Source organism: Poromitra crassiceps, assembly GCF_964638095.1.
Source record: "Poromitra crassiceps genome assembly, chromosome: 7".
In the NCBI taxonomy this organism is placed as follows: domain Eukaryota; kingdom Metazoa; phylum Chordata; class Actinopteri; order Beryciformes; family Melamphaidae; genus Poromitra; species Poromitra crassiceps.
Window position 1 is genome coordinate 5,572,012 of NC_139628.1, and position 25,163 is coordinate 5,597,174.

General features: G+C 45.0%; 1 protein-coding gene across 6 annotated transcripts in view; it reads right to left on the reverse strand.

Annotated features, from left to right (window-relative positions):
- Nucleotides 1-25,163, reverse strand: part of LOC310780015 (protein NLRC3-like) — a 116,362-nt gene that overhangs the window by 22,386 nt on the left and 68,813 nt on the right. For 5 of the 6 annotated variants that reach the window (XM_083640545.1, XM_083640546.1, XM_083640544.1 and 2 more), the window contains 5 exons: nucleotides 22,683-24,477; nucleotides 21,867-22,040; nucleotides 21,305-21,478; nucleotides 12,241-12,324; nucleotides 131-177 (listed from right to left, as the gene is read on the reverse strand). In XM_083640545.1, the coding sequence (XP_083496671.1) occupies nucleotides 131-177; nucleotides 12,241-12,324; nucleotides 21,305-21,478; nucleotides 21,867-22,040; nucleotides 22,683-24,477 (2,274 nt within the window). The remainder of the gene's footprint in view (nucleotides 1-130; nucleotides 178-12,240; nucleotides 12,325-21,304; nucleotides 21,479-21,866; nucleotides 22,041-22,682; nucleotides 24,478-25,163) is intronic. The other variant, XM_083640549.1, reaches the window with a different exon arrangement.

Consider the following 25,163-nt stretch of genomic DNA (forward strand, 5'->3'; position numbering starts at 1 on the left):
AATTAATTCCTGTGTGTCCTTGTGATGCATTTGGCAATAAAGTGTTTCTGATTCTGATTCTGATTCTGATGATGTTTGTATTTAAATAGGAATATTATGTTTTCAATAATCAAATTAAATACACACTTACACTTCCTCAGACCTGGTTTCAACATCTGCACTCCACCATGGTCCACACTGTGGGAAGGGGGTTAAACATTTACATAATGTCAGATCAATATAATCTATTTGATAAACAAACAGTAAACCTCATTCCTGAACTTCCCAGTGACTACGTTTACATGCACACTAATATTCCACTATTATTCAGAAAATGACAATGTTCTGAATTTGATAAGAGTCATGTAAACACCATATTCCGGTTGGATTTTCTGAATTAGGCCTTTTTCCGAATTTAGACTTTTCCGATTAAGATGTGGAATATGCCAATATTATTCGGGTTTAGGCGCCTTCTTTGGACATGTATACAGCGCATTCGGAATATGCGTCTCAATCAGGGTTGTTACCGCAGTTTGTGACACACGGCCATCTTGCCTGTTTGTTTGTCAGCTGATGTGTGCTTTTTAAACCAACCAACTAGCCAGAGATGCAAAGGAAAACCCCACATTTCTGATGAGAAGGAGAAACAGGCCTAAATATCTAGCCTACTGTTAAGTCAAGTCAAGTTTATTTGTATAGCACATTTCATACACAGAGGCAATTCAACCATTATGAAAGACTTGATATCAACAGGAAGGAGAAACAGGCCTAATCTAGCCTACTGTTAACCATTATGAAAGACGATATCAACAGGAAGGAGAAACAGGCCTAATCTAGCCTACTGTTAACCATTATGAAATACTTGATATCAACAGGAAGAAGAAACAGGCCTAATCTAGCCTACTGTTAACCATTATGAAAGACTTGATATCAACAGGAAGGAGAAACAGGCCTAATCTAGCCTACTGTTAACCATTATGAAAGACTTGATATCAACAGGAAGGAGAAACAGGCCTAATCTAGCCTACTGTTAACCATTATGAAAGACTTGATATCAACAGGAAGGAGTAACAGGCCTAATCTAGCCTACTGTTAACCATTATGAAATACTTGATACCAACAGGAAGGAGAGACAGGCCTAATCTAGCCTACTGTTAACCATTATGAAAGACTTGATATCAACAGGAAGGAGAAACAGGCCTAATCTAGCCTACTGTTAACCATGATGAAAGACTTGATATCAACAGGAAGGACAAACAGGCCTAATCCAGCCTACTGTTAACCATTATGAAAGACTTGATATCAACAGGAAGGAGAAACAGGCCTAATCTAGCCTACTGTTAACCATTATGAAAGACTTGATATCAACAGGAAGCAGAGACATGCCTAATCTAGCCTACTGTTAACCATTATGAAAGATTTGATATCAACAGGAAGGAGAAACAGGCCTAATCTAGCCTACTGTTAACCATTATGAAAGACTTGATATCAACAGGAAGGAGAAACAGGCCTAATCTAGCCTACTGTTAACCATTATGAAAGATTTGATATCAACAGGAAGGAGAAACATGCCTAATCTAGCCTACTGTTAACCATTATGAAAGACTTGATATCAACAGGAAGGAGAAACAGGCCTAATCTAGCCTACTGTTAACCATTATGAAAGATATGATATCAACAGGAAGGAGAAACATGCCTAATCTAGCCTATTTTATATAGCCTATATAGCACAATTACAAAGTGCTTTACAAATTGTAAATAAAAGCCAGAACAAACACAAGAAAAAAATACACAAGGAACTGATAAAAACCTGACTATAGCCTATAGTAGCCAACATAAATATCTACTGTAAACAATAGTATAAACTTGTTTTAACAAATGAATACAAACTTTAAAAAGCATTCATGATTTGTGTAAATTTTATATACTAGTGCAGTGCCCGTTCCCCCATGCACCACCCCGTAGGCGCTTCCCCCTGCACACACTGCACTCTGTCAGGTCCCCCTAAGCGCAAGTTTGAAGTCGATCCGACAAACGGTTCTCGAGAGACACGAAGGACAGACATACAGACAGTCCTGGAATAAGTCCAAATTGCATGAAATGCGGCACCGCACTCCATCGGGGTCCGAGCAGCGCACTCCCCAAGTTTAAAGTCACAATCGGACAAATGTTTCTCGAGATAAACTGCTTTTTGTGTTGCCAGCAGGTGGCACTATGTCAAATTGCAAAAAACTCAGCGCCACACTACTTTGAGTTCCCAGGAGCACAGTCCCCAAGTTTGAAGTCAATCGGATGAACGGTTCTCAAGATAAAGCACTTTTTGTGTTGCCAGTAGGTGGCGCTGTGCCGAATTGCACAAAATTCGGCACTGCTCTATGTCAGGTTCCCAGCAGCACACTTAAGAAGTTTGAAGTGGATCAGATGAATGGCTATGGAGATAAAGCGCTTTTTGTCTTGCCAGTAGGTGGCGCTATGCCAAATTACACGGAATTCAGCTCCCTGCACCTCCTTGACTCCCCCTAAGCACACTCCTCGAGTTTGAAGTCGATCGGACGAACGGTTCTCCAGATAAACCACTTTGTGTGTCCAATAGGTGGCGCTGTGCCGAATTACACGAAATTCGGCACTGCACTGTGTCGAGTGCCCCTCAGCACACTCCCCAAAGTTGAAGTCGATCTGACGAATGGTTCTTGAGATAAACCACATTTTCTATGTTGCCAGAAGGTGGCGCTATGCCGAATTGCACAAAACAGGGCACTGCACTGCACAATAGGGCACACTCCCAAAGTTTGAAGTCGATCCGACCAACGGTTCTTGATGGCATGCAGCAGATGATGCTCATCCATAAGCAGTGGTGGAAATGGTCAGGTTTTACTCTGGCAATTACACAGGATGCGGGTTCCCGGAAGTGGTGATGCCCTAGAGCAGAGGTTCTCAAATGTTTTTCAGCCAAGGACCCCTTGTAAGATAACACCCCCCCCCCCCCATTCAATCTCAAGGACTCGATGTTGATTTAGTTAACGACCCTGTTTACTCAACGACTGTAGTCACAGCAGTGTTGACACTTAGCCCAGATCAGCCAGGGCTTGAAGGGGCACACGCTTGATTGAACACAAATGTATTAATATCGAAAGTGTTTCGCGTCCGAATGGCACGAAAACAGGGCACCGCACTCTGTTGGGTCGCCATCAGCGCACCCCCGAGTTTCAAGTCGATCTGAACGACGGTTCTGGAGATACGCGAAGGACAGACAGAGAGAGAGACAGAGAGAGAGACAGACGATATCCTCATTATAGTATAGATTATTACTCTGTTGTTAAAATGGAAGAGCATACTATGACTTGCTTAGGACTCAAAACTAAAAGTTTAGGTATTACCAACCATTGACCCGCCCCTTTGCAGACCTTCCCCTTTCAGGTCCGCAAACTGGGTATAATCCCCTGGCTTATCTGTTGCTCGTCTCCCAATAGTACATTTCTTCACTATCGTCTAGCAGTGTGCTCAGGCCCAAACGACCTCTGCTATTATTCATTTTCTATTAGCATTCGCCCTGGACCTAGTTTCTGGAACCAAAAGGCGGAGCTTGATGTAGTCAACACACACTGTGACACACCTGGTCTGGGTGGCTGTCGACCGGTCATTAGCTCAGGTTGGTGACATACGAGGTCGTCCTAGGCCACACCTCCGCGGGAGGGGAGGGACCAGACTACCCCATTTTTGGCACATCTGACGTCCCGAGAATTTGCGCTTTTGGGGAAATAGGTGTGTTTAATCCAAAAAAGTGTTATACTGTAGTTCAAAATAGGAGAAGTATTGGTATAATTCCAGCCTATTTCCATGCTTTTTAGAGAGAGGATTGTCTCTTCATACTGTAGCATGTGCAGTTTATGATGAGTCGTGTCCGCCTTTCCAGAAAAAAGCCTTGTTTTTTGTAGTATTTTCTGCTAACCAAATTATGGTTCGTGGGGGAAGAATAATAACCTTGGAAAAAGACAAAAAACCCATGGGCGAACATAGCACCTTTGGGTATGTGTTTTTCCGGGAAAAACAAGATAACCCTCCTTAAGCTGCTTTCAGACATGTTTGGAATTCAGGAGTTATCTAGAGGCCATCCGCATGGGGCTCATGTGTGAACAGATTTTCGTGGCTCATGCTCCTCCTAGACGGAGGGAAGTGTAGCCCCAGCTGTAGTCGCAGAAGCGTATTGTCACCCCCCCCCCCCCCCCCCCTCCAGAGGTCCGTGAAGGTAGTCAGCTCAGTGAGTGCATGAGGACAGAGACATCGTGACAGATTGTTATTATATAAATAGTCGATGTGAATGAGCGAGCAAAAAACACATCATGCCATTTGGTTTCCAAATGAAGCTCAAAACTGCTCCGTGTGCGACAGCCAACATGTTGCTGGATTGCTGGATTGAAAGGCTCATGGCTCTGATCTGATTTCATGTCTGCTTCGCACAGCACACACATTTAATAAGCATTTTTGGACGCGAGGGTCGTCCTGCTTCCCAGTATTGGACATCGCTAGGTAAGGTATCTGGATCTGGTTGCGTTCATGTCTTTGATTTAACGTTTACACAGCGTTTGTGAAGATTCAATTACAGAACCGCAAATTCCAAGTAGCGTCAAGTCAGGCAGTATAAAACAAAAACTTCTGGGTATAACCTTCGCAATAATGGCAATTAAATAAAGTAAATGCATGTGTAATGTTTTTTTGTGTGTGTTTCGAAAGATACAGAACGGAGATAACCTGGAAGAATATCTGCTCCCTTCGAAAAGTCAATTTTAACCCGTAGTGAGTCGACATTCTGATTAAGTAATACAACATTTATTTTATTTTGAAGGTAAAAACGTCTAGCTTCCTGTATTCTGTATAATTCTAGTAGTGGTCCTGCGGTTTCTGTTTGTAGCGGAGCATCTTTTGATGTTTACTTCACCTGTAATTAATTACTTACTAACGTTATGCGCAAACGATTATATGCCGTGAACGTTAGGCAGTTATCGCCCATTATGTATTTTTAGTTTTCACAACTCCCCATTGTGTGGTCATGCCCAAATTCCCCCACCCCCGCCACCCGTCCCCTCTCTACTTTACAAACTCTGCGGAGGTGCTACTCATGTGAGAATGCAACATGCCTCATGTGTGAAAGGGTACACTTCACGTATCATCCGGGGCAGGCTCAGTGGGGAGCAACCCTCACCTGATCCGGAGTTCATGTGTGAAAATAGCTCTGGAGAGTCCTTTGTTTTAGCACCGAAACTACCCAAAGGCAGAGAAGTTATTTTGAACGAATATAAGGGGATGTAGAAGAGGGCTCAAGAGGGGGAAAAACCTTTTCCTTACTGTCAGTGTCTTTGCATAAGCACTTACGTAGTTCTCTCATTGCCGCTTCTTATTTGAAATAAGTGTATCATGGCTGTTAACATCTTTCAGTTGAATAAAAGATATAGCCTGAGAGAGGACTTATAAATGAAGATTTCACTAGTTTTTCTCCAATAATTATGCTCTAACCTTTCGTCTTAATTTTTTTATAAGAGAGGAAGGTTTTCTTTTCTTTTATGAATTAATTTATGAGCTTTTCAGCTGTGTCATAAACCTTTCATAATAGGAGAACTTTATTTATTCTTTAAATTTCATGATCATGCACCTCACTGTCATAACTGTTTTGAAAGGCATAGTGAGTGCTGTCGTCCTATGATGTAGATGGCAGAAAGGAGCATATCTCACTCTTGCCATCCCACACTTTTTTTTGTTTACGGGAATTTTATTTTATTTAGTAGGCATGCCTCAGAAAGGTCATTCATGTCTAGTTTTCCGAGCCAGACCTCGGCCCTTTGTGTCGCTTGTCCCCTTCTGGGATTGGACGGGATGGTTGAGTCCATACCGTCCGCTTGAAAAAGTGGGAGGAAGCTTTTTCGATGCGGCCACTAAGGAGGTTTGCTTTGAGCCAAGCTTTTTCTGTTGGGGCCGTTCTGGAGCTCCGTGAAGCAGCAAGGCTGTCATGAACAGTGTGGCCGAGCGGGAAGCTCTTTACACGGGCGTCGGTGAGGAAGACTAATCCCTTTCATCGGCGCCGTGGAAGTCTCATTAAGCACGATGTTATATTAAGAGGCTCCCTCATAGTTTTATCTTTGCAAAGCTGCGGTCTCGCGGGAAACGTATTATATGAACGTTTTTAGGAGATGATGCTCTGATAGTATAGAAGACAAGCGAGTCTGAACGTCAAAAACCCTCAGGAAAGTGAGGTTTCTGTTGACAGCATTTTTCATGTCAGCGCCGTCAAGCTTGTGTACTATCAGAAAACACATTTACCCTTCATCCCCGATATCTCTAGTTAAGAGGGAGAGGGGGTAAAAACTTATGTTGTTTCTTTTAATATCAAGCTGGTGATATTTCAGGTTTTATATCAAACTCTGCTGCCATTCAACATTAATGAGGCTCTGGTAGTGGAAACCAAGTTAGTTTCATGACGGCGAAAAGCGCAGGGAAAGATTATTTTTCTGTAGGCGCCGTCAAGCTTGTGAACTATCAGAAACATACGCTTTATCCCCATTATCTTCGTTTTTTAAGAGAGGTTTTTTTTTAAAGGGGGTTGAGGACATATGTTGTTCTTTTCTTATCTAGCGGGTGATATTTAGACTCCGTTGTTATCCGCTTGGCCGGTGGTGCTGTTCTGACCACTTTAGGTGAGCGGATGATCGTGGTGTTATGCCTGGGCAATAAGACCGCACTCTGTGTTACCCTCCTACACAAAACCAGAGTTTATTTGAACGTGGGCATTTGTTAGGGCACTTTTTATGACTCTGGTGAAGAGTAGGCAAACACCCGGCACTAAACTGGTTTTCACAGTCGCTCTAACGGAGACGGTGGTATGCTTAGATTGAGAATAATAAGCTCTTTATTAAAAAGGTGGCGGCCCTTAAAAGGGCTTTTATGTCTTTGGGTCTCAACCGGGAAGTCAGATGTTTCTTTTGACCTTGCTAGGTCCAGCCGCCTCGCTTAGGAGAGGGAGCGGCGGAACTGGGCCCATCTCGGGCTGGGCGGCCCGAGATGGGCCCGAGATGTTCTTCCTTTGGTGAGGCACTTAGCGCCGGTGGGTTGAGCGTGCTTTGAGCGTACTTGGCTGCAGCTGGAGAGCGGGGAGCGGAGCGCTCATGCCAACGGCTTGGAGCTGGGGCTGGAGCCGCAGTTTGCCGGTGGCTTCTTCCATGCCTTTCTCGCTGGGGCTTTGTGGCAGTTTGCTTTGCCCATAATCACAGCTTACACAACTGTTGAAGGCTAGGTGGCTAGACTACACAGTTTGTGTAGCCTCTCCTCTTCCTCTGTAGCTTGTTGGATAGGGCTCACTACATTCTGTAGTTTTGGGCCAAATAACCTGTCAGGGGAAATAGGGCCATCAAACAGAGTTATACGAACGTTGGGCGGAATATGAGAGTTGTTTAGCCAGATGTTTCTTTGTATCTGTGTCTGCCAGGCTATGATTCGGGAAGAGTTGACGGTGGATGCCTGGGCCAGCTGGAGAATCGCCATCATATATTTCCCCACCTCAGTGGCAATCTCGGGGGGAACGCCGCTCGACGGCTGAGGCCAGCAGTACCATATTGGTTTGTGCCGCCATTGTCTGTGCTGCACACCGATGAGATTTCTCTGTTAGCTGGGCGTAGGTCACATCTCTGTCGGCGGTGGGTGTCAATTTGCGGTGCCCAAAGAGAGCTGATCTGGGAAGGAGGATAGCCACCAGGCTGGCTTCTAGAGGTGGGACAGAGGGAAAACCGGAGTCGGTTTCGCTAGCTACCCTTGTAATGTCAGCCCACCACCTCATTGCCGGGGTTTGTTCTTTGCTGGGTTCAGCAAAACACACTCCTTTAGTTGTATGCTGCTATCTGGTATGCTGGGCCAGAAGGGAAGGCGGGCTTCGACGGCAGGCTCATTATAGACATCATCTGAGAGCAGGCTATGGCTGCTGGGGGGAGCTCAATCCCCTTCATGATGGCCGCCTTGGCACTCATGTAAGGGAGGTCAGATAAGAGCGCTTTAGCGGAGAGTGTCATTTCAGCGGCGATTCAATTCAATTGCCGCTCGTATGGAATAAGGCCATATATCGATTACAAACAACAGTGGGAGAGAAAGCGGGAAGTGTTATCTATGTGATGGACACTCGGACAACAAACAGAGCAGGCTGTCGGCAGCATGGAGGTTTGTTACATAGCTAATTCATGTTCTCATAATTATATAACAACCATAATGAACCACGATGTGACAGGAAATATGTTATTTACAGTGTGAACGACATATGACCCATTTATGGCTGTTTTGGCCAGTTCCAGGACTCTACATGGATCTGAATATCTTCTAGGGGGATCAGAATGAAACTAATGTTATTTGGGTGAGTAAAACATCATATCGTCGCTGTCGCGCCTAGAGATGCAACGGTATGAGTTTTTGACGGTAGGCTATGATAACCTTGGACAAAAATACCACGGTTTCACGGTATCGCGGTATCGCGGACCTTTATCTGTTATTGTGAAATCTGGCAACAAAAAAATAGCCTACATTTTTTTTGGGGTTATTGAACAAAATTAATTTTATTTTATTTATTTCATCTAATTAACTTATGTAAAACTAAAACACACATGCTTATCTTTTGTCAAATTGGATTGGGCACTGAACAAAAATTATTGTTTCAATGTTAATGCACACACACACACACACACACACACACACACACACACACAGACACAGACACAGACACAGACACACACACACACACACACACACACACACACACACTTTTATTTGTATCCAAACGTACTGTAGGGCAAATATTAGAGATCCAGATATTTTGGAAGAAAGTTGCTGTACAGCACAGTCTAGAAATAGGAGAAATAGTGTAGCACATTGCTAGCTTACTGTATAATGGATGCAAGCAGACATAATGTAAACACACACACACACACTTCTGCCTCTCTGTGCGTCACACACACACACATGTCACAGTGGTACATCCTTTAAGTTGTTTTATACCTATGATCCTTATATTTTACATGCCTTGTATTCTATTGTGTGGCTTTGATTCTACAGCGTGGCTTTTATCGCCACGGACGGAAAGACTTGGTTCAACGCTCGCTATAAGCTAAGTAAAGGAACGTGACTCAACCAAGCCTGTGTGCATGTGCATCAACCCTCTTTGAATGTGGCTCCTGCCTGAAGGTGTCCTCTCCTCCTCCACAGCAGCTCTACAGCCAGCCAAGGGTCGGGCCAGAGTGCTGTGACGGGACGCCAGCGAATCGGACATTGGACTGTTCTACCCACCACAGCACCCCAGCAGAGCCTTCTCCTCCTCGGACATTTTTATTAGGATTTAACTGGACTTTTTAGGAATTGTTGATTATTGTTTTAATTGACCTGGGTACACTTTTAATTATTAAACCATTTAAACTTTCCCTATTGTCATTGTCTCACGTTTTTAACAGTGGAACCATTTTTAATTGCTGGTATTTTACGAACTCTGTGTGACACACACACACACACACACACACACACACTTCTGCCTCTGTGCATCACACACACACACACACACACACACACACACACACACACACACACCTCTGCATCTTATTTAATGACTGTTGTTACTTCTCTTCAGTGCAATACGTTTTGATAACGACGTGCTGGCCGGCATAAGACGTTCGCTCAGTCAAGTCGTTATCGTTAGTTAGAGCAAAGACAGCTGAGTGCTAATTAGCCATGTTATGTTATCGATAACGTTAGCCTATGACAGTGTTTATTTTACGTTCATCCTCCTCCCGGTGGAAATGGATTATGTCCGATACGATGTATGATGACGCAAGACGTTTAACGTACCTTGAATTTGGCAAATAAGGAAGGACGGGTGTTGTTCCTGTAGATGTGCTGATTCATGTTTGAGGCATTGCCCCCTCTAATCCTCCCTGGCCATCCCTGCTTTTACCAAAAATATTCCCACACACAGCAGAGTTGGTCTTTTTCGACGGGGCCCGCGGCCCGCCGCCCGGGGGAACGTTCTGGGGATTCTCCTTCAGCAGCCATTATCACGTTGAATTACAATAGCCTACACACGGGAGTAAACGATTGACTTGATGACTTCTTGACCATCACAGCTACACTGATTGCTGAGACTGGGCAGCTGGGGGGAGGGGCCGCGTAACTGCACTCTGTCTGGGCACTTTCTCTCTCAGGGGGAAACAGGTGATAAGTTGTGTAAGTTTTGTTTGCAGTGTTTAATTATTTTTGGGTTGTTTTGTTGTGTCCTTTTGAATTTATGCATGCTCTTATTGTCTAGACTTGGTTTTTGTTAATTGTCTCAAGCTTGACCATGGCTACACACCTGTTGCTCATTTGGCGTCAATCACCAGCAATCTGTGCTGAGTGACAAGAGAGATGGACACTGCAGGTGGCCTATCAGAGAAAAAGAGAGAGCTGAGCCAACAAATTGGCTGGCTCCAGAGGACGGACTTAACCTGTTGGTTGGGGGTATAGAAAATGTTGATACAGGAACGCGGGAGGACAGTGAGGACAGTGGAGGACAGTGACTGACAGTGGAGCACATCAGACGAGAAGCGGCGGAGAGGGGAGCAGCTGACGGCTCTACCTATGGGCGCACCGTAGAGGACTGACGGGAAATGGGAGAGAAGGGGGGAGACCCTAACGTTGCCCACCAAGGCTACTGAGACCCACAGGCGGGGTGAGGCTCCCCGGCTCGCCGCTAGAGCAGCAGAACCAAGCAGCAGCAGCAGCAACCTGTTTTAAACCTGGCCGGAGCAACTGACGAGAAGCAGTGGGGCAGACCTGGACCAGACCCAGCCTTGAAACACCGCTCGCTAGCGGCCAGCAGAGGGAAAGTCAAATCTCTCCCTTCCGCATAAGTCTCCGACAACCCCGGTGTTTCCTGTGTCTGTGGTATTACCAAGTAATGGTATAACAAAAAAAGGACAGTTGACTCCCCTCCAGTTTCCGCCTGCAGGTTTGACCTGAAGAGGAGAGGAGACCCCTAGATGGTGGATGCAGGATTCCCCCCAGTGACCCAGCACGTGCACTTTATGGGCCAGGCCCAGAGGTTTAACCTGGCCATTTTAGCTGCTGCATTTTAAAGAGGACATTTTTAGCTGCTGCATTTTAAATTACATTTTGGATAGCTGCATTTTAACTCCCTGTCTTTTATTTTTTAGATTTAGATAGCCACTGTTTTTGTATTTTAATATTTTAGAAATTAAACATTGTTATTCCCTGGCACTGTGTTCTTGTTCACCTTTTTTTATACACCACTGGTTTTAACTGCTCTCCCTCTGTCTGCTCTTCTCTGTCAAGAATTACATTACATTACATTATGTTATTTGGCAGATGCTTTTATCCAAAGTGACTTACAATAACACATTTTTGTCAGCAATAGAGCAATCAACTATGCAACACAGTCTATGACAACTACAACTTCTGAAGGAACAGTGGTACAAGTTTAGTTCAGGTTAGTTTTTTTTTAAGAGAGAAAGAAGTTAGTTCAAGAAGGGCCCAGATGGAGCCTGAAAAGGTGTGTCTTTAGTCTTTTCCGAAAGATCGGCAGTGATTCGGCTGTCCTGACCGAAGGTGGAAGCTGGTTCCACCATTGAGGTGCCAGGGACGAGAAGAGTCGCGAACGGGATGAGCGACTTTTGAGCCCCCGTAGTGGAGGAGGGGCGAGGCATCCTGCACTGGTGGAGGAGCGGAGGGAACGGTGAGAGATTTGGAGCCTGACCATAGATTGTAAGTACAGGGGGGCTGTCAGGTGTACTGCCCTGTAGGCCAGAACCAGTGTTTTGAATTGAATGCGTGCCGAGATGGGAAGCCAGTGAATGTCCCGGAAGAGGGGAGTGACATGAGAGAATTTGGGTTGGTTGAATACCAGACGGGCTGCAGCGTTCTGAATGAGCTGAAGCGGTCGGATGGCTGCAGCAGGTAGCCCAGCCAGAAGAACATTGCAGTAGTCCAGGCGAGAGATGACCAGTGCCTGGACCAGGAGTTGTGTTGCTTCCCTTGTGAGAAACGGACGGATTTTGCAGATGTTGTACAGGGAGAACCTACAGGAGCGGGCAGTTGCTGCGATGTAGGCTGAGTTGGACAGCTGATTGTCAAGGATCACTCCAAGGTTCTTAGCTGTTTGAGAGGGAAACACTGTAGTGTTGTCAATGGATATGGAGAGATCGGTGAGGGGACAGTCTTTCCCGGGGAGGAAGAGTAGCTCTGTCTTACCAAGATTCAGCTTGAGATGGTGGGCAGACATCCAAGCACCAATGTCTTTGAGGCATGCAGCGATACGTGCCTCGATTTGGGTGTCTGAGGGGGGGAAAGAGAGGTAGAGCTGAGTGTCGTCAGCATAGCAGTGATAAGAGAAGCCATGAGATGAGATCACATGATCAAGAGATCTGATATAGAGATGGAATAGCAAGGGGCCCAGGACTGAGCCCTGGGGCACACCTGTGCTAAGAGTACAGGATCTGGATAGGGATCCTCGCCATATAACCTGGTATGAGCGGTTAGAGAGATATGAGGCAAACCAGGAGAGTGCAGATCCTGAGATGCGTAGATCAGAGAGAGTAGAGAGAAGAATCTGGTTATTCACTGTATCAAAAGCTACAGACAAGTCAAGGAGGACAAGGACAGAGGAGAGGGATGAGGCCTTAGCAGTGTGTAGGGCAGGGGTGGGCAATTATTTTTCATGGGGGGCCACATGAGAAACCCAGATTGTTGCCGGGGGCCGAACAAATATTGTCATGCCGTAACCCATGGATGGGTAACTTTGATGATAGAGAGGGCCACAAAAAATGTATTTGCTACCAGGTTTTGCTGAGGGCCGAACGGGGCCAGCGTGAAAAATTTGGTGCATTTGAAGCCACGTTTAGAGGAATAACTCATTTTAAATTAACAGTTGTGATGTCATTATTCAGTCTTAACCACCAATATTTCATCCTTTTCTCACTCACTCCTATGTCACCACCTGCTCTCAGGGCTTGAAATTAAGTTTTTTGACCACCTGCCAATATGGCTGCTAGATTTTAAAGTTACCAGCCAATTAGAATTTCCACTAGCCAAAATGTTTTTCTTGAAATAAATCAAAATATGAGTGGGTTAATTTAAGCATAAGTATCAGTAAGTGGCCCGGGATAATCAAAGCCTGTGTTGAGGGTCACACGAACAAAAATGCAGTCTTGAAGCTAAATAAATCCAAAACCAATGAGTTAATTATTTAAATTTCTAATTCAATGTAGCCTTTTAGTCATAAAGATTATTGAAAGATATTCCATATTCCAGACTGAAATGCTATAACAGAAGTGGAGTATTGGCCAGAATGACATGAACATTTGGACATTTATTCAGCGGGTATCTTGCATGTTGGGTTCAGGTGCACTGTGTAAAAAAAAAAAAAAAAAATTTTTTTTTTTTTTTTTTTTTTTGCAATTCCATGGCGGGCCACACAGGTGGCGCCCGCGGGCCGCATCCGGCCCGCGGGCCGTAATTTGCCCATGTATGGTGTAGGGCCTCAGTGACTGAAAGGAGAGCCATCTCAGTAGAGTGAGAAGCCTTGAAGCCCGATTGTAGAGGATCTAGTAGGTAATTCTGGGAGAGATAGAGAGAAAGTTGTTCGGAAGCAGCCTGTTCAAGGGTTTTGGAAATGAATGAGAGAAGAGAGACAGATCGGTAGTTCTGGATGGCAGTATGGTCAAGGAAGGGTTTCTTAAGGAGTGGCTTGACTCTAGCAGTCTTTAGAGGACCTGGCACAAGACCAGAGGATAGAGAGGAGTTGATAAGGGTAGTGAGGAAGGGAGATATATCAGTGGAGATGGATTGGAAAAGAGAGGAAGGAATAGGATCAAGGCTGCAGGAGGTGGCACGGTTAGACATGACAAGCTTAAGGACCTCTTCGGGGGAGAGGGGAGAGAAGGAGGTCCTGTAGCAGGGGTCAGAGAGTTGGAGTCGGGAGTGTTGCAGCTATTGACTGGAGGGGGTAAGGAAGAGCTGATGTCATCTACCTTCTTAGCAAAGAAGGTTACAAAATCATCACCAGAGAGGGAGGATGGTGGGGGAGGTGAGGGAGGGTTGAGGACAGAGGAGAAGGTTGAAAATAGTTTGCTGGGGTTTGAGACAGAGGACTGGATTTCAGAAATGAAGGAGGTTTTTGCTGTTGAGACAGCACATGTAAAGTTAGAGTGGATAAGGTGGTAAGCAGAGAGATCCCTAGGGTTCTGTGTTTTTCTCCATTTCCTCTCAGCTGCCCGAAGCTCTGTTCGATGAGTTTGCAGAGATTCAGACAACCAAGGAGCAGGGGGAGAGGATCGAGGAGGTTTCGAGGTGAGAGGGCAGAGGGCAGAGAGAGTCAAGAGCAAAGGAGAGAGAGGATAAAAGAGTAGTGGAAACCTCTTGAGTGGATAGGAGAGAGAACTGAATAAAGTAACGTTAACGCTACGTTATGTCAGACTGTTCTCACCCCATGCCAAAGCCCCCGCCTCGGCCATGAGAGGCTCAGAGCACTGCTGCTGCTCATGCGCGCGCCCCGGCGGCCCGGAGCTTGGGGCTCGTGCATGAGCATACCAGAGGCGAGGCGGCCATCAGCGCCTGACTGGCCGGGAGAGAGTGCTTCCAAGTCGGACTGATAATAATAATAATAATATAAGCAACATCATTTGAGCTCATCCAGGTAAGATATTAATAAAGTAATGACACATTCAGCGGGAAACTAACTATAATTAAGACATGTGCCAACTTTGACGACGTTTGGTTCAGTATTTTAAGAGCATACAGGTTTTTTTAACTTCCTGAAAAGTTGCTGTTTTGGAGATTCGAGGTCCTGGCGACGATATGTTAAGGTGGAAATAAGGTCTGGTCTTGTAATATGCAGTTGTGTGGTGGTAGCATGGAGGGGGGTGTTTCCAGGATGCTGGATTACACCGTTAGGCCTTCTTGAGGTGTCGTGGGCCTAACTTAACGAAACATCGGTGAAGGAAGGGGCCCACTTGAAAACCCCAATGACATGCTTCATACTGCTGTTGGCTAGGGTAGGTAACTGGTGATTTGTGTCTTGTTTATTAGTTTGTTAGCATGTTAGCTTGTTTTATTCTGAATTGGGCTTCTAAATGTGTTTTTCCTCGGATTTTGGCACGAGGAATAGTAACATCTTGTCCTGTGTATTAATTAATACTAAAGCTAGCTTAGGTTAGTGACTGTTGTGAATAGTGCAGCTGACAACTAGGGAAATACCTAGTGACAGCATGGAAAGACAGCTGACAGGAGGGATTAGACCCCACCGGGGCTGCAATGGTTTAGCTGCTCATTGTGGCAGTAGCCAAGGCCAATAGGCCATTGGTTACACCCTAAATTGCTATGAAACAGAATTATGTAAAAACACCCCTATAGTCTGCGAGAGCGGGGGCGGAAGATGACTCACCTATGGTTGACACGGTTATTGACTCTGGAACGGACTTGACTATGAGTAGGGAAAACATGTCAGTGGAAGCCACTAGTTCAGATCTAGATGGGAAGAAGCGTCAGGTTTGCTTGTGTGGCTGGCAGAAGGTAACAACTTTAAAGGGCCTTAGAATCCATCAAGGCAGGAAGAGGTGCTTGGTAGAGGGAACACAGGGACCCCGCATTGATAATTATTTCTTAAGAAGTTTATCAAGTCAGTCGGGTGAAGTCCAGTGACAGGAAGTAACCCACAGCTCGCAGGACATCAGCACCCCTGATGTTGAGGCAGGTCCTAGCACTGAGGAAGGCAGAGAGGCCAGCCAGCCAAAGAGGGGGAAGCTTAAAGGAACTGCTGAGAGTAAGTTGGAGAAAATGGGAGATCTTATTTATGATTATGGTAAAGAAAGGTTTGGCGTCTTTGAGAAAATGAAGAAACTAGAGGGTGAGGTAGTTAAATCTAGGCGCCAACAAGAGATAGATACTTATCCATCAGAGAAGACAGCTTAAGAGGCAGTGGAGGAAAGCTACAGAGGTTGAGAAGGAAGGCATTGATTGCTTGCAGTCAGATGTGAGGGAGCAGTTGGCAGTTTTAAGAAGAGCAGAGAGCATTAGGAAAAATAGGAAAAAGAAAGAGAGAGCTAGAATAGCATTCTATAAGGATCCATTTAGATTTGTGATGTCATAGTTTAGTAAGGAGAAGAATCGTAGCCTTAAGCAGAAGCTTGAGGAGTATTTGGAGGAGGTTCACAAAGATAGGGAAAGGTTTAGAGAGATGACAGTCCCTGCTGATATTCCACCTATTGGTGAAATAGAGAGCCAGTGTGATGATAGCCCACCAAGGTGGAAAGAAGTTCAAGAAGTAGTGAGACGTGCAAGGGCCTCTTCAGCCCCGGGTCCTAATGGAGTCCCCTACCAGCTGTATAAGAGTGCTCCAGATGTGTTGCAGTTTCTATGGAAGCTGATGAAGGGAGTCTGGAAGAAACAGGTTATTCCTAAGGCGTGGCGCAGAGCAAGGGGCATCTTCATTCCTAAAGAAAGGGACTCATTAGAGATAAGTGAGTTTAGACCTTAATGTTGAAGGGAAGGTTTTCTTTAGTGTTGTGGCACAGAGGCTGTCTGTGCAAAAGGCTGGAATTACCGGCTTCTCCGGGTGCTTAGAGCACACCAGCATGATCTGGCACCAAATCCAGTCAGCTAGGCATGAGAAGAGAGACCTGGCTAATGCTTTCGGGTCAGTGCCGCATAGTCTGTTATGGGAGGCTTTTGATTTCTTTCGAGTGCCAGCCAGGTAGTATAAAGAGCTTAGTTAAAGCCTACTTCTTAGATATTCAACTCTGCTTTACCACAGCAGAGTACACTACAGCTTGACAGCAGCTGGAGATAGGCATTATGGCAGGGTGTACAATTTCCCCATTAGCTTTTACCATGGCAATGAGGATCATTATTAGGGCTTCAAAATGGGTAGTGGGTGGAGAAAGGCTGCAGGGAGGGCTGTGGCTCCCTCCAATTAGGGCATACATGGATGGTATGACGACTATGACGTCAACTGCTCCATGTACTAGCAGATTGTTGCATAAGTTTAATTGTAATCTGCAGTGGGCTAGAATGAAAGTGAAGCCAAGTAAGTCCAGGAGTATTTAAATCATTAAAGGGAGGGTAGTAGGTAAGAAGTTTGTTATAAATGATGAGGTGGTGCCTACAGTGTTAGAGAAACCAGTCAAGAGTTTGGGAAGATGGTATGATGCAAGTCAGTGATAAGGGACAGTTTGAGGAGGTGAGGCAGGAAATGATTTAAGGTATTTCAAGTATAGACAAGTCAGGGCTCCCAGGAAAGTTAAAGTTGTGGTGTTTGCAGTTTGGATTGTTGCCTCGGTTGATGTGGCCACTGACAGTGTATGAGGTTCCCCTTTCAAAGGTAGAAAAGCTAGAAAGGATGATTAACTCATTCATTAGGAAATGGCTCGGAGTCCCACGCTGCCTAAGCAGTGCAGCCTTATATGGGAAAGGCATATTGGAATTGCCATTATCTAGCCTGACAGAGGAGTTCAAGTGTGCTAAGGTTAGACTGGAAATTACTCTGACTCAGTCAAAGGATCCAGTGGTTAGGAGTAGCGCCCACAGTTAAAACAGGGAGGAAGTGGAACCCAAAGGAGGCAGTGCAGCAAGCACAGTCAGCTCACAGGGATCTCATAGGCCAGGTGCAGCACGGGCGTGGAGGCTTAGGGTTGTGCATAGGGAAACCTGTGTGGAACAAGGCATCAGTAATAGAAAAGAGGAAGATGGTAGTTGAAGAAGTACATAGGCAAGAGGAGGCAGTAAGATATACTAAGGCAGTGTCGCAGGCAAAGCAAGGACAGTGGGGGAACTGGGAGAGTGTCCAGAAGAGAAAGTTGAAGTGGAGAGAGTTGTGGAGCATGGAGGCCAGCAGAATTAGATTTATTATAGGGGCTACTGATGTGCTACCATCTCCCCAGAACTTAAATCAGTGGTTGGGCGAGGATGGTGCCTGCCCGTTGTGTTCTAGTGTATGTACACTGAGGCATATACTGTCAGGGTGTAAGGTCAGTCTCTCCCAGGGGCGATACACCTGGCGTCACAACCAGGTGTTGAAATGTTTGGCAGCTGCAGTTGAGGAAAAGCGGCTAGAAGTAAATTCTCTAGTTGCTAGCAAAGAGACTAGACAGATCAAATTTGTATGTGAGGGAGAAAAGATTAGACCAATTAAGGTCAGGCACAAGTTAGGGCAGCTAAGTGTAGGTGGAGCCTGGGAAATGAGGGTTATATCCCAGCATATATAGTTAGGACCCGGCTACGTCCGGACTTGTTACTGTGGTCTGAGGTAGAGAAGATAGTTTATTTTATCGAACTCACAGTCCCCTGGGGGCTTATGAGCGCAAGAAAGCTATGTATGCTAAAGTGGCAGCAGAGGCAGAACAGCGAGGCTGGAGGGCTCGAGTGTGGCCTGTAGAGGTGGGCTGCCATGGTTTTGTGGCAAAGTCCATTATTGCCCTACTAACCGAGTTGGGCATTCGGGGACGGAGCCTGAAGCTTGCGGTTAGCAACATGTCTCAGGCAGCAGAACGAGCAAGTGAATGGCTGTGGCTAAAGAGGAAACATGCTAGCTGGGGAGCTCGCTAAGGTAAGATTGATTGTTTGTTGTTGGTCATGATTGATGGTCCACATCAACAGGGCTGAATCATTGACAGTGGTGGTATAGTTAAGAATGTCATACCGAACCGACCTGGATAGCTAGGCTTAGGTAATATGCAGTTGTGCGGTGGTAGCATGGAGGGGGGGGTTTCCAGGACGCTGGATTACACCGTTAAGCCTTCTTGAGGTGTCGTGGGCCTAACTTAACGAAACATCGGTGAAGGAAGGTGCCCACTTGAAAACCCCAATGACATGCTTCATACTGCTGTTGGCTAGGGTAGGTAACTGGTGATCTGTGTCTTGTTTATTCATTTGTTAGCCTGTTAGCTTGTTTTAATAATAATAATAATTAATTAATAATGGGGTGTAAAAAACAGGAATTTTCTTTAATGCCTTTTCTCCAGTGAGCATCTTCCCGGACCCAAAGTTTCCAGACGGGGAACGTGGGGAAGGGGAGACAGATGGGGCCAGGGAAAAGACATCATCACCATTATCGTCCTCTGCTGCTGTCGTAAGGGGAGCTGGTGGAGCAAGGTCGACTCGCGGGACTGCCGCGGTGGCGATGCTTGCGGTTTCAGCTTCGTCAAGCTCGACGTTGGCAAAGTATTCCACACGTCGGCGGAGCTTTTCATATGACAGCTCTCTGCAGTAGGGACAGGCAGCCTGCTGGGGATGGAGAGCAAGCCCCGTGTGGCGCGGTCCTAGACACAAAGCATTTGTAGTGCATGTCATCTGCAGTGATGTAACCGCACCGGCATTCTTGACAGTTTCGAACGCCAGGAGGGAAGCGGCCATGGATTTGTGATTTGTGAGATGACGGCTCATCTCACTGGTTAACGCCGCTCATAGTTCTTCAGTCTTCTCGTGCTGTAGCTCATGAATAATTTTTGGGAGACCAGCAACAGACACGCTAGGGGATTATACCCAGCCTAAAGGGCGAATGCTAATAGAAAATGAACAGAATATTGTGTGCATGTGCAGAGGAGGTTTTTCTAGTGAGGGAGAGGAGGATGGTCCTCCTCTATTTTTTAGAAGAGATTGGGGATTTTATATAATAATATATTTTTTTTAATAAAATATCAATCAAATGTGTTTTTCCTGATGTGTGGATGCTCCTTTTTTCATTCATTATATTCTTAAAATGCTTTAACAACAGTGACACCTGTAGGGCACTGATGGAAAGGAGAGCTCCATGCAGACAGTAGTCTGGCCCGGCCCTCAGGGGTACGGTACAAAAACATTACCCCTGAGGGTAATTATTTCTTTGCTAATTTATCTAATGCAAATATATGATTGGTTGAAAAACACTCGCAATTCACAGGGAACAGTGAAATTATGTGTTTTTCAACCAATCATTTTTAGCTGAAGCCTAAACCGCCCTTACCAATCAATACCAATCAATTAATTTATTCAACCAAATTGGTTGTTGATTGGATAGATTGCTAAGATTAACATTGTATTGTCCAATGATGAATGCGTCTGAAAATCTTGTGGAATCCAGCTCCATTGCCTACTAGGAAGTGATGACCTCCACTTTGCTGTGACCACCTGGCAGTAGGCTAATAGATAGATTTACAGACAGTAGCACCATATTATACTTTCCCCTTTCTCTTTTCCTATTTTTTTTTATCAAGCAGTAAGTTAGCTCACAAGCCAGACAGTCGTTGCATTGTATTGTGCGAGCGGCCCAACATGACTTTCTACAACGCGAGTTTAGAGAGGGCGGCGTGGTACACATGGAGGCTGAAATCTCAACAATGCAAACACTGGGATACTGCAACGTCATCGGCTGTACGCGCACCGGTTACAGACGGCATGGATGTGCAAGTAAGTCAATTAAGTTCAAGTTCAATTCTGCATGCAAATGGTCCACCAAGCAGCGCTATTTCTTTTGTATTAATGTTTCATGCTGCATAGCCTGTCAAAATGCAAATAAAAACGGTGACCTTAAACTCCCACATTTTTAAACTGAATTTGGCCAGTACAACAATGGCTGACAGGGAGCTCCCTTTTAAAGCTAGAGTGATGATCTTTATACCGTATGAAAGTAGAAGAAACAAGGAATCGATTTGGACCAAGCATGTCAACCTAGCATGTTGGAAAGAGGGGGGGAGGGGGGGGGGGGGGTCGGGGAAATAACGCTTCAAAGCTGATGGTAACTTTCCCCTCCATGCAATTGAATGGAACTAAATGAGTATGTTGGTAAATGTGCAAAAAATCACCAGCTTCTCACAGCAGTTGTAGCCTATAAGCCAGTGGTTTTCAAAGGGGGTCCCCAGCAAAAAGGGGGGATAATCTATTTTCACTATAATTCCTTCCATAATTAACACAATCTAAGCTAGTGTAGAAGTGAGTAAATAAGCTAATAATAACCATAAGAGCACAAATAATTGACAACAATCTCGAAATAAATATTCAGTATTTACTCTGAGAAATTAAATAATGAGAAAAGGACCAATTATTGATGGTTAAAACTGAATAATGACATCACAACAGTCTAATCCTAATGCGAAATTAAACTGAGATATTTCTCTAAATCTGTCTTAAAACTGCAAAAGAAACAAAAAAAAATCATAAAAAAATTAGTAACTAACCTCCCTTGCTTTCAAGCTCACCTGCCGCGACTGATGTACAGTAAACATAGTCAGGGTGACAGAGAATGTGTGTGACTCTCAGCCTTCTAGCAGATATTGCCTCTCCATACCTGAGAGAGTCCAGTTTCCAGTGTGGATCCTCCAGTCCAGCAGAAAGCAGCGTCACTCCTGATGCTCCTGGATGATTGTAGCTCAGGTCCAGCTTTCTCAGATGGGAGGGGTTGGAGCTCAGAGCTGAGGCCAGAGAAGCACAGCCTTCCTCTGAGACCATACAGGCTGACAGCCTACACACACAGACACACACACACACACACACACACACACACACACACACACACCAAAGCAAGCTATATGTTCGATATCTTTATGTATACAGCTGTAAAATAGTTGCACCATACAGTCAAATTCATCCTTGCAATCCTTGCATCAACTGAGTCAAATTCATCCTTGCAATCCTTGCATCAACTGATGATGCAAGGAGAGGGAATGGTGAAATATCGTCATGGAAAGTAATTGACAGGAGTTACAAAAGAGTGCTACATGTTGACATCAAAACTTTTTAAAAATTAAGCAGAAAAAAATCCAACACAGTTCAGGTCAGCACAGACCTTAGTTCGGAGAAATGTGTCAATTCAATTGAAAAAAGGGGAAAAAAAAGTGAATGGATATTACCTGAGAGTCTCCAGTCTGCAGTGTGGACTCTCCAGTCCAGCACAGAGGAGTTTCACTCCTGAATCATGCAAGTCATTGTTACTCAGGTCCAGCTCTCTCAGACTAGAGGACTGGCTGCTGAGAACTGAGGCCAGAGCTTCACAGCTTCTCTCTGACAGATTGCAGTCACTCAGCCTGAAGGAGAACAAGACCAGGCAAGCCTAGTTAAGCCAGACCCAGACTGCTGTCCACTGTTGTGCAAGTTCACATAAAAGCTAGCCCAAAGTTCAGTTCACACAGCTTTAAATGAAGTAGTTCACGTTCATAGTTCACAATTTTGAAAATTGTACTAATGGCAGGGTAAATCTGGGTGGAATAAGTGGAACGCATTACCACCACTGAGGTGCCCTTGAGCAAGGCCCTTCACCCCAAATGCTCCTGTGGCGAGCAAATCAGACTTGTACTGGTCAGCTTGCAGGTATGAATGTATGTGTGAGTGTGAGCTCCTGAACGATCACAAACCTTTTAGACCACAGCACTCTCTTGATTCCCCGCCCCCCCAAGCAACACACATAATATGTCACTGTTATATGTCACCTACTTCATATCCCTATGACCCCTCCCCCCAAACACCCCACATAGGTCCCTAGTCAATAACCCTACACACCCCTCAAATCCCGGCTCTCTAGCACGTACCTATCCCTATGGCCAAGACCCACACATGTCTGTTTCAACAATGGGGAATCAGTGAGTGAGTGTCTGGCAATTAGTGATAGAGACAAACAAGAGCATTGATTTTCTCCTTGTTTCAATCTATCCAGTTTTCTAAGCACTTACACAGATTTATTGGAGGCCTTGATCACTGGCAGCAGCCTCAGAAGAGCCTCCTCTGAAGCAGAGTATTTCTTCAGGTCAAACACGTCTAACTCTTCTTCTGATGACAGTAAGATGAAGACCAAAGCCGACCAATGAGCAGGGGAGAGTTTGCCTGTGGAGAGAGTTCCTGATGTCAGGGACTGTTGGATCTCCTCCACTAGAGAACGGTCATTCAGCTCATTCAGACAATGGAACAGATTGATGCTTCTCTCTGGAGACAGATTCTTCTTTATCTTCTCCTTGATGTACTGGACTGTTTTCTGATTGGTCTGTGAGCTACTTGCTCTCTGTGTCAGCAGGCCTCGTAGGAGTTTCTGATTGGTCTGCAGTGAAAGGCCCATGAGGAAGCGCAGGAACAAGTCCAGGTGTCCATTTTGGCTCTCTAAGGCCTTGTCCACAGCACTCTGGTAGACATTTGGTTTAGATTTGACTCCTAACTTCAGAGACCACAGGGATTTTGATTGTGGTTCTGACAGCAGATTGACACCAGAATCGATGAATGAGACCATGACATGAACAGCAGCCAGAAATTCCTGAAGGCTCAGATGGACAAAGCAGAACACCTTGTCCCCCCACCCACCACGCTCCTCTTTAAATATCTGTGTGAACACTCCTGAGTACTTTGAGGCTGATGTGATATCAAAGCCACACTCTTTCAGGTCTTCTTCATAGAAGATCAGATTGCCTTTCTCCAGCTGCTCAAAAGCCAGTTTTCCCAGAGAGAGAATCATCTTCTTATTCTCTGGTGTCCAGTGTGAATCTTTCTCAGTCTTCCCATGAAACTTGACGTTCTGCCGTTTTGTCTGAATCACCAGAAAGTGGATGTACATCTCAGTCAGGGTCTTGGGAAGGTCTTCTCTCTTATTGGTTTTCAACACAGACTCCAGAACATTAGCAATCATGTGGCAGAAGACTGGGATGTGGCACATGATGTGGAGGGTTCGTGAGGTCTTGATGTGGGAGATGATTCTGTTGGCCTGCTCCTCATCTGTGAATCTCTTCCTGAAGTACTCCTCCTTTTGTAGGTCATTGAAGCCTCTCACCTCTGTCACCACGTCAACATACTCATCAGGGATCTGATTGGCTGCTGCAGGTCGGGTGGTTATCCATATGCGAGCTTTGGGAAGCAAATTCCCCCTGATTAGGCTTGTCAGCAGCACGTCCAGTGATGCTGACTCTGTAACATCAGTCAGGATCTCGTTCTTCTGGAAGTCTAGAGGAAGTCGACACTCATCCAGACCGTCAAAAATTAACGCAACGTTAAACTTGTCAAAGCTGTAGATTCCGGCTTCTTTAATCTTAGGAAAGAAGTGATGAATAAGCTCCACCAAGCTGCACACTCTATCTTTCTGCAGGTTCAGCTCTCTGAAAGTGAATGGAAATGTGAACTCTATATCCTCGTTGGCTTTGTCTTCAGCCCAGTCCAGAGTAAACTTCTTTGTTAAGACTGTTTTCCCAATGCCAGCCACTCCCTGTGTCATCACTGTCTTGGTTGGTTTATCTCTTCCAGATAACTGTTTAAAGATGTCTTGACATTTGATTGGTGTTTCTGGTCTCTGGCTTCTGGATGCTGCTTCAATCTGTGTGATCTCATGTTCATCATTGACACCTCCACTCTCTCCCACTGTCATGGCAAGCTCCGTGTAGATCTGATTCCCAAGTGTCGGGTTTCCTGCTTTAGCAATCCCCTCAAACAAACACTGAAATTTCTCCTTCATATTACATTTGTGTTGACGTTGACACTCTGCAGACGTTTCTAAATGAATAAACAACAGAGTAAATCAATGAGAGGCAAGTAAAGAGTAATGCAATCATTTACTGATAATTTACACATTTGCAACTCAACGGACTCTATTCAGCTCATTACTGCTGGGTGGACAACAGGTCCTGACTGGTGTAAGGTATAAGGTAGCTGTTGTTGAGTCGGTTATTATTACACAACCAGGAGTTTCATGCAACCAATCGGATTCCACACTGTGCTGATTCCCATAAAGCTCTGGTTGTGTATGTTAACCAAACAGCTAGCTGCACTTCTCATGCTGTTTGTTATGTTCATGTATGTAAACTACTTGGGGGGAAACCTTTCAGACAATACACATAACATTGGTAATGATTGTATAAAAGGCCTGATACCCCTGAGGAACTACATTACTGGGATTATGGAGAAAGTGATGATGCAACATGTACAACGTGACTAAAGTGAGAATCAAGTTCTTAATGCATCTATTCAAATTGAGCAATTCAAATTAAAATATAAACAATTAAATTTCACATCTATTTTCTGTAGTAGCAGAGCAAGTTTGCGCTCTTTAAAACTCAGGCTTACAACCGATTGCTCAAGGTGCGTGAGGCCAGGTAAATAGTCCAAACAAAGAGTGAAGAGGCCTCGCACACTTAAAAAAAATTAGGCATACGGATGCAAAAAATCCGGCTTTAATTCAC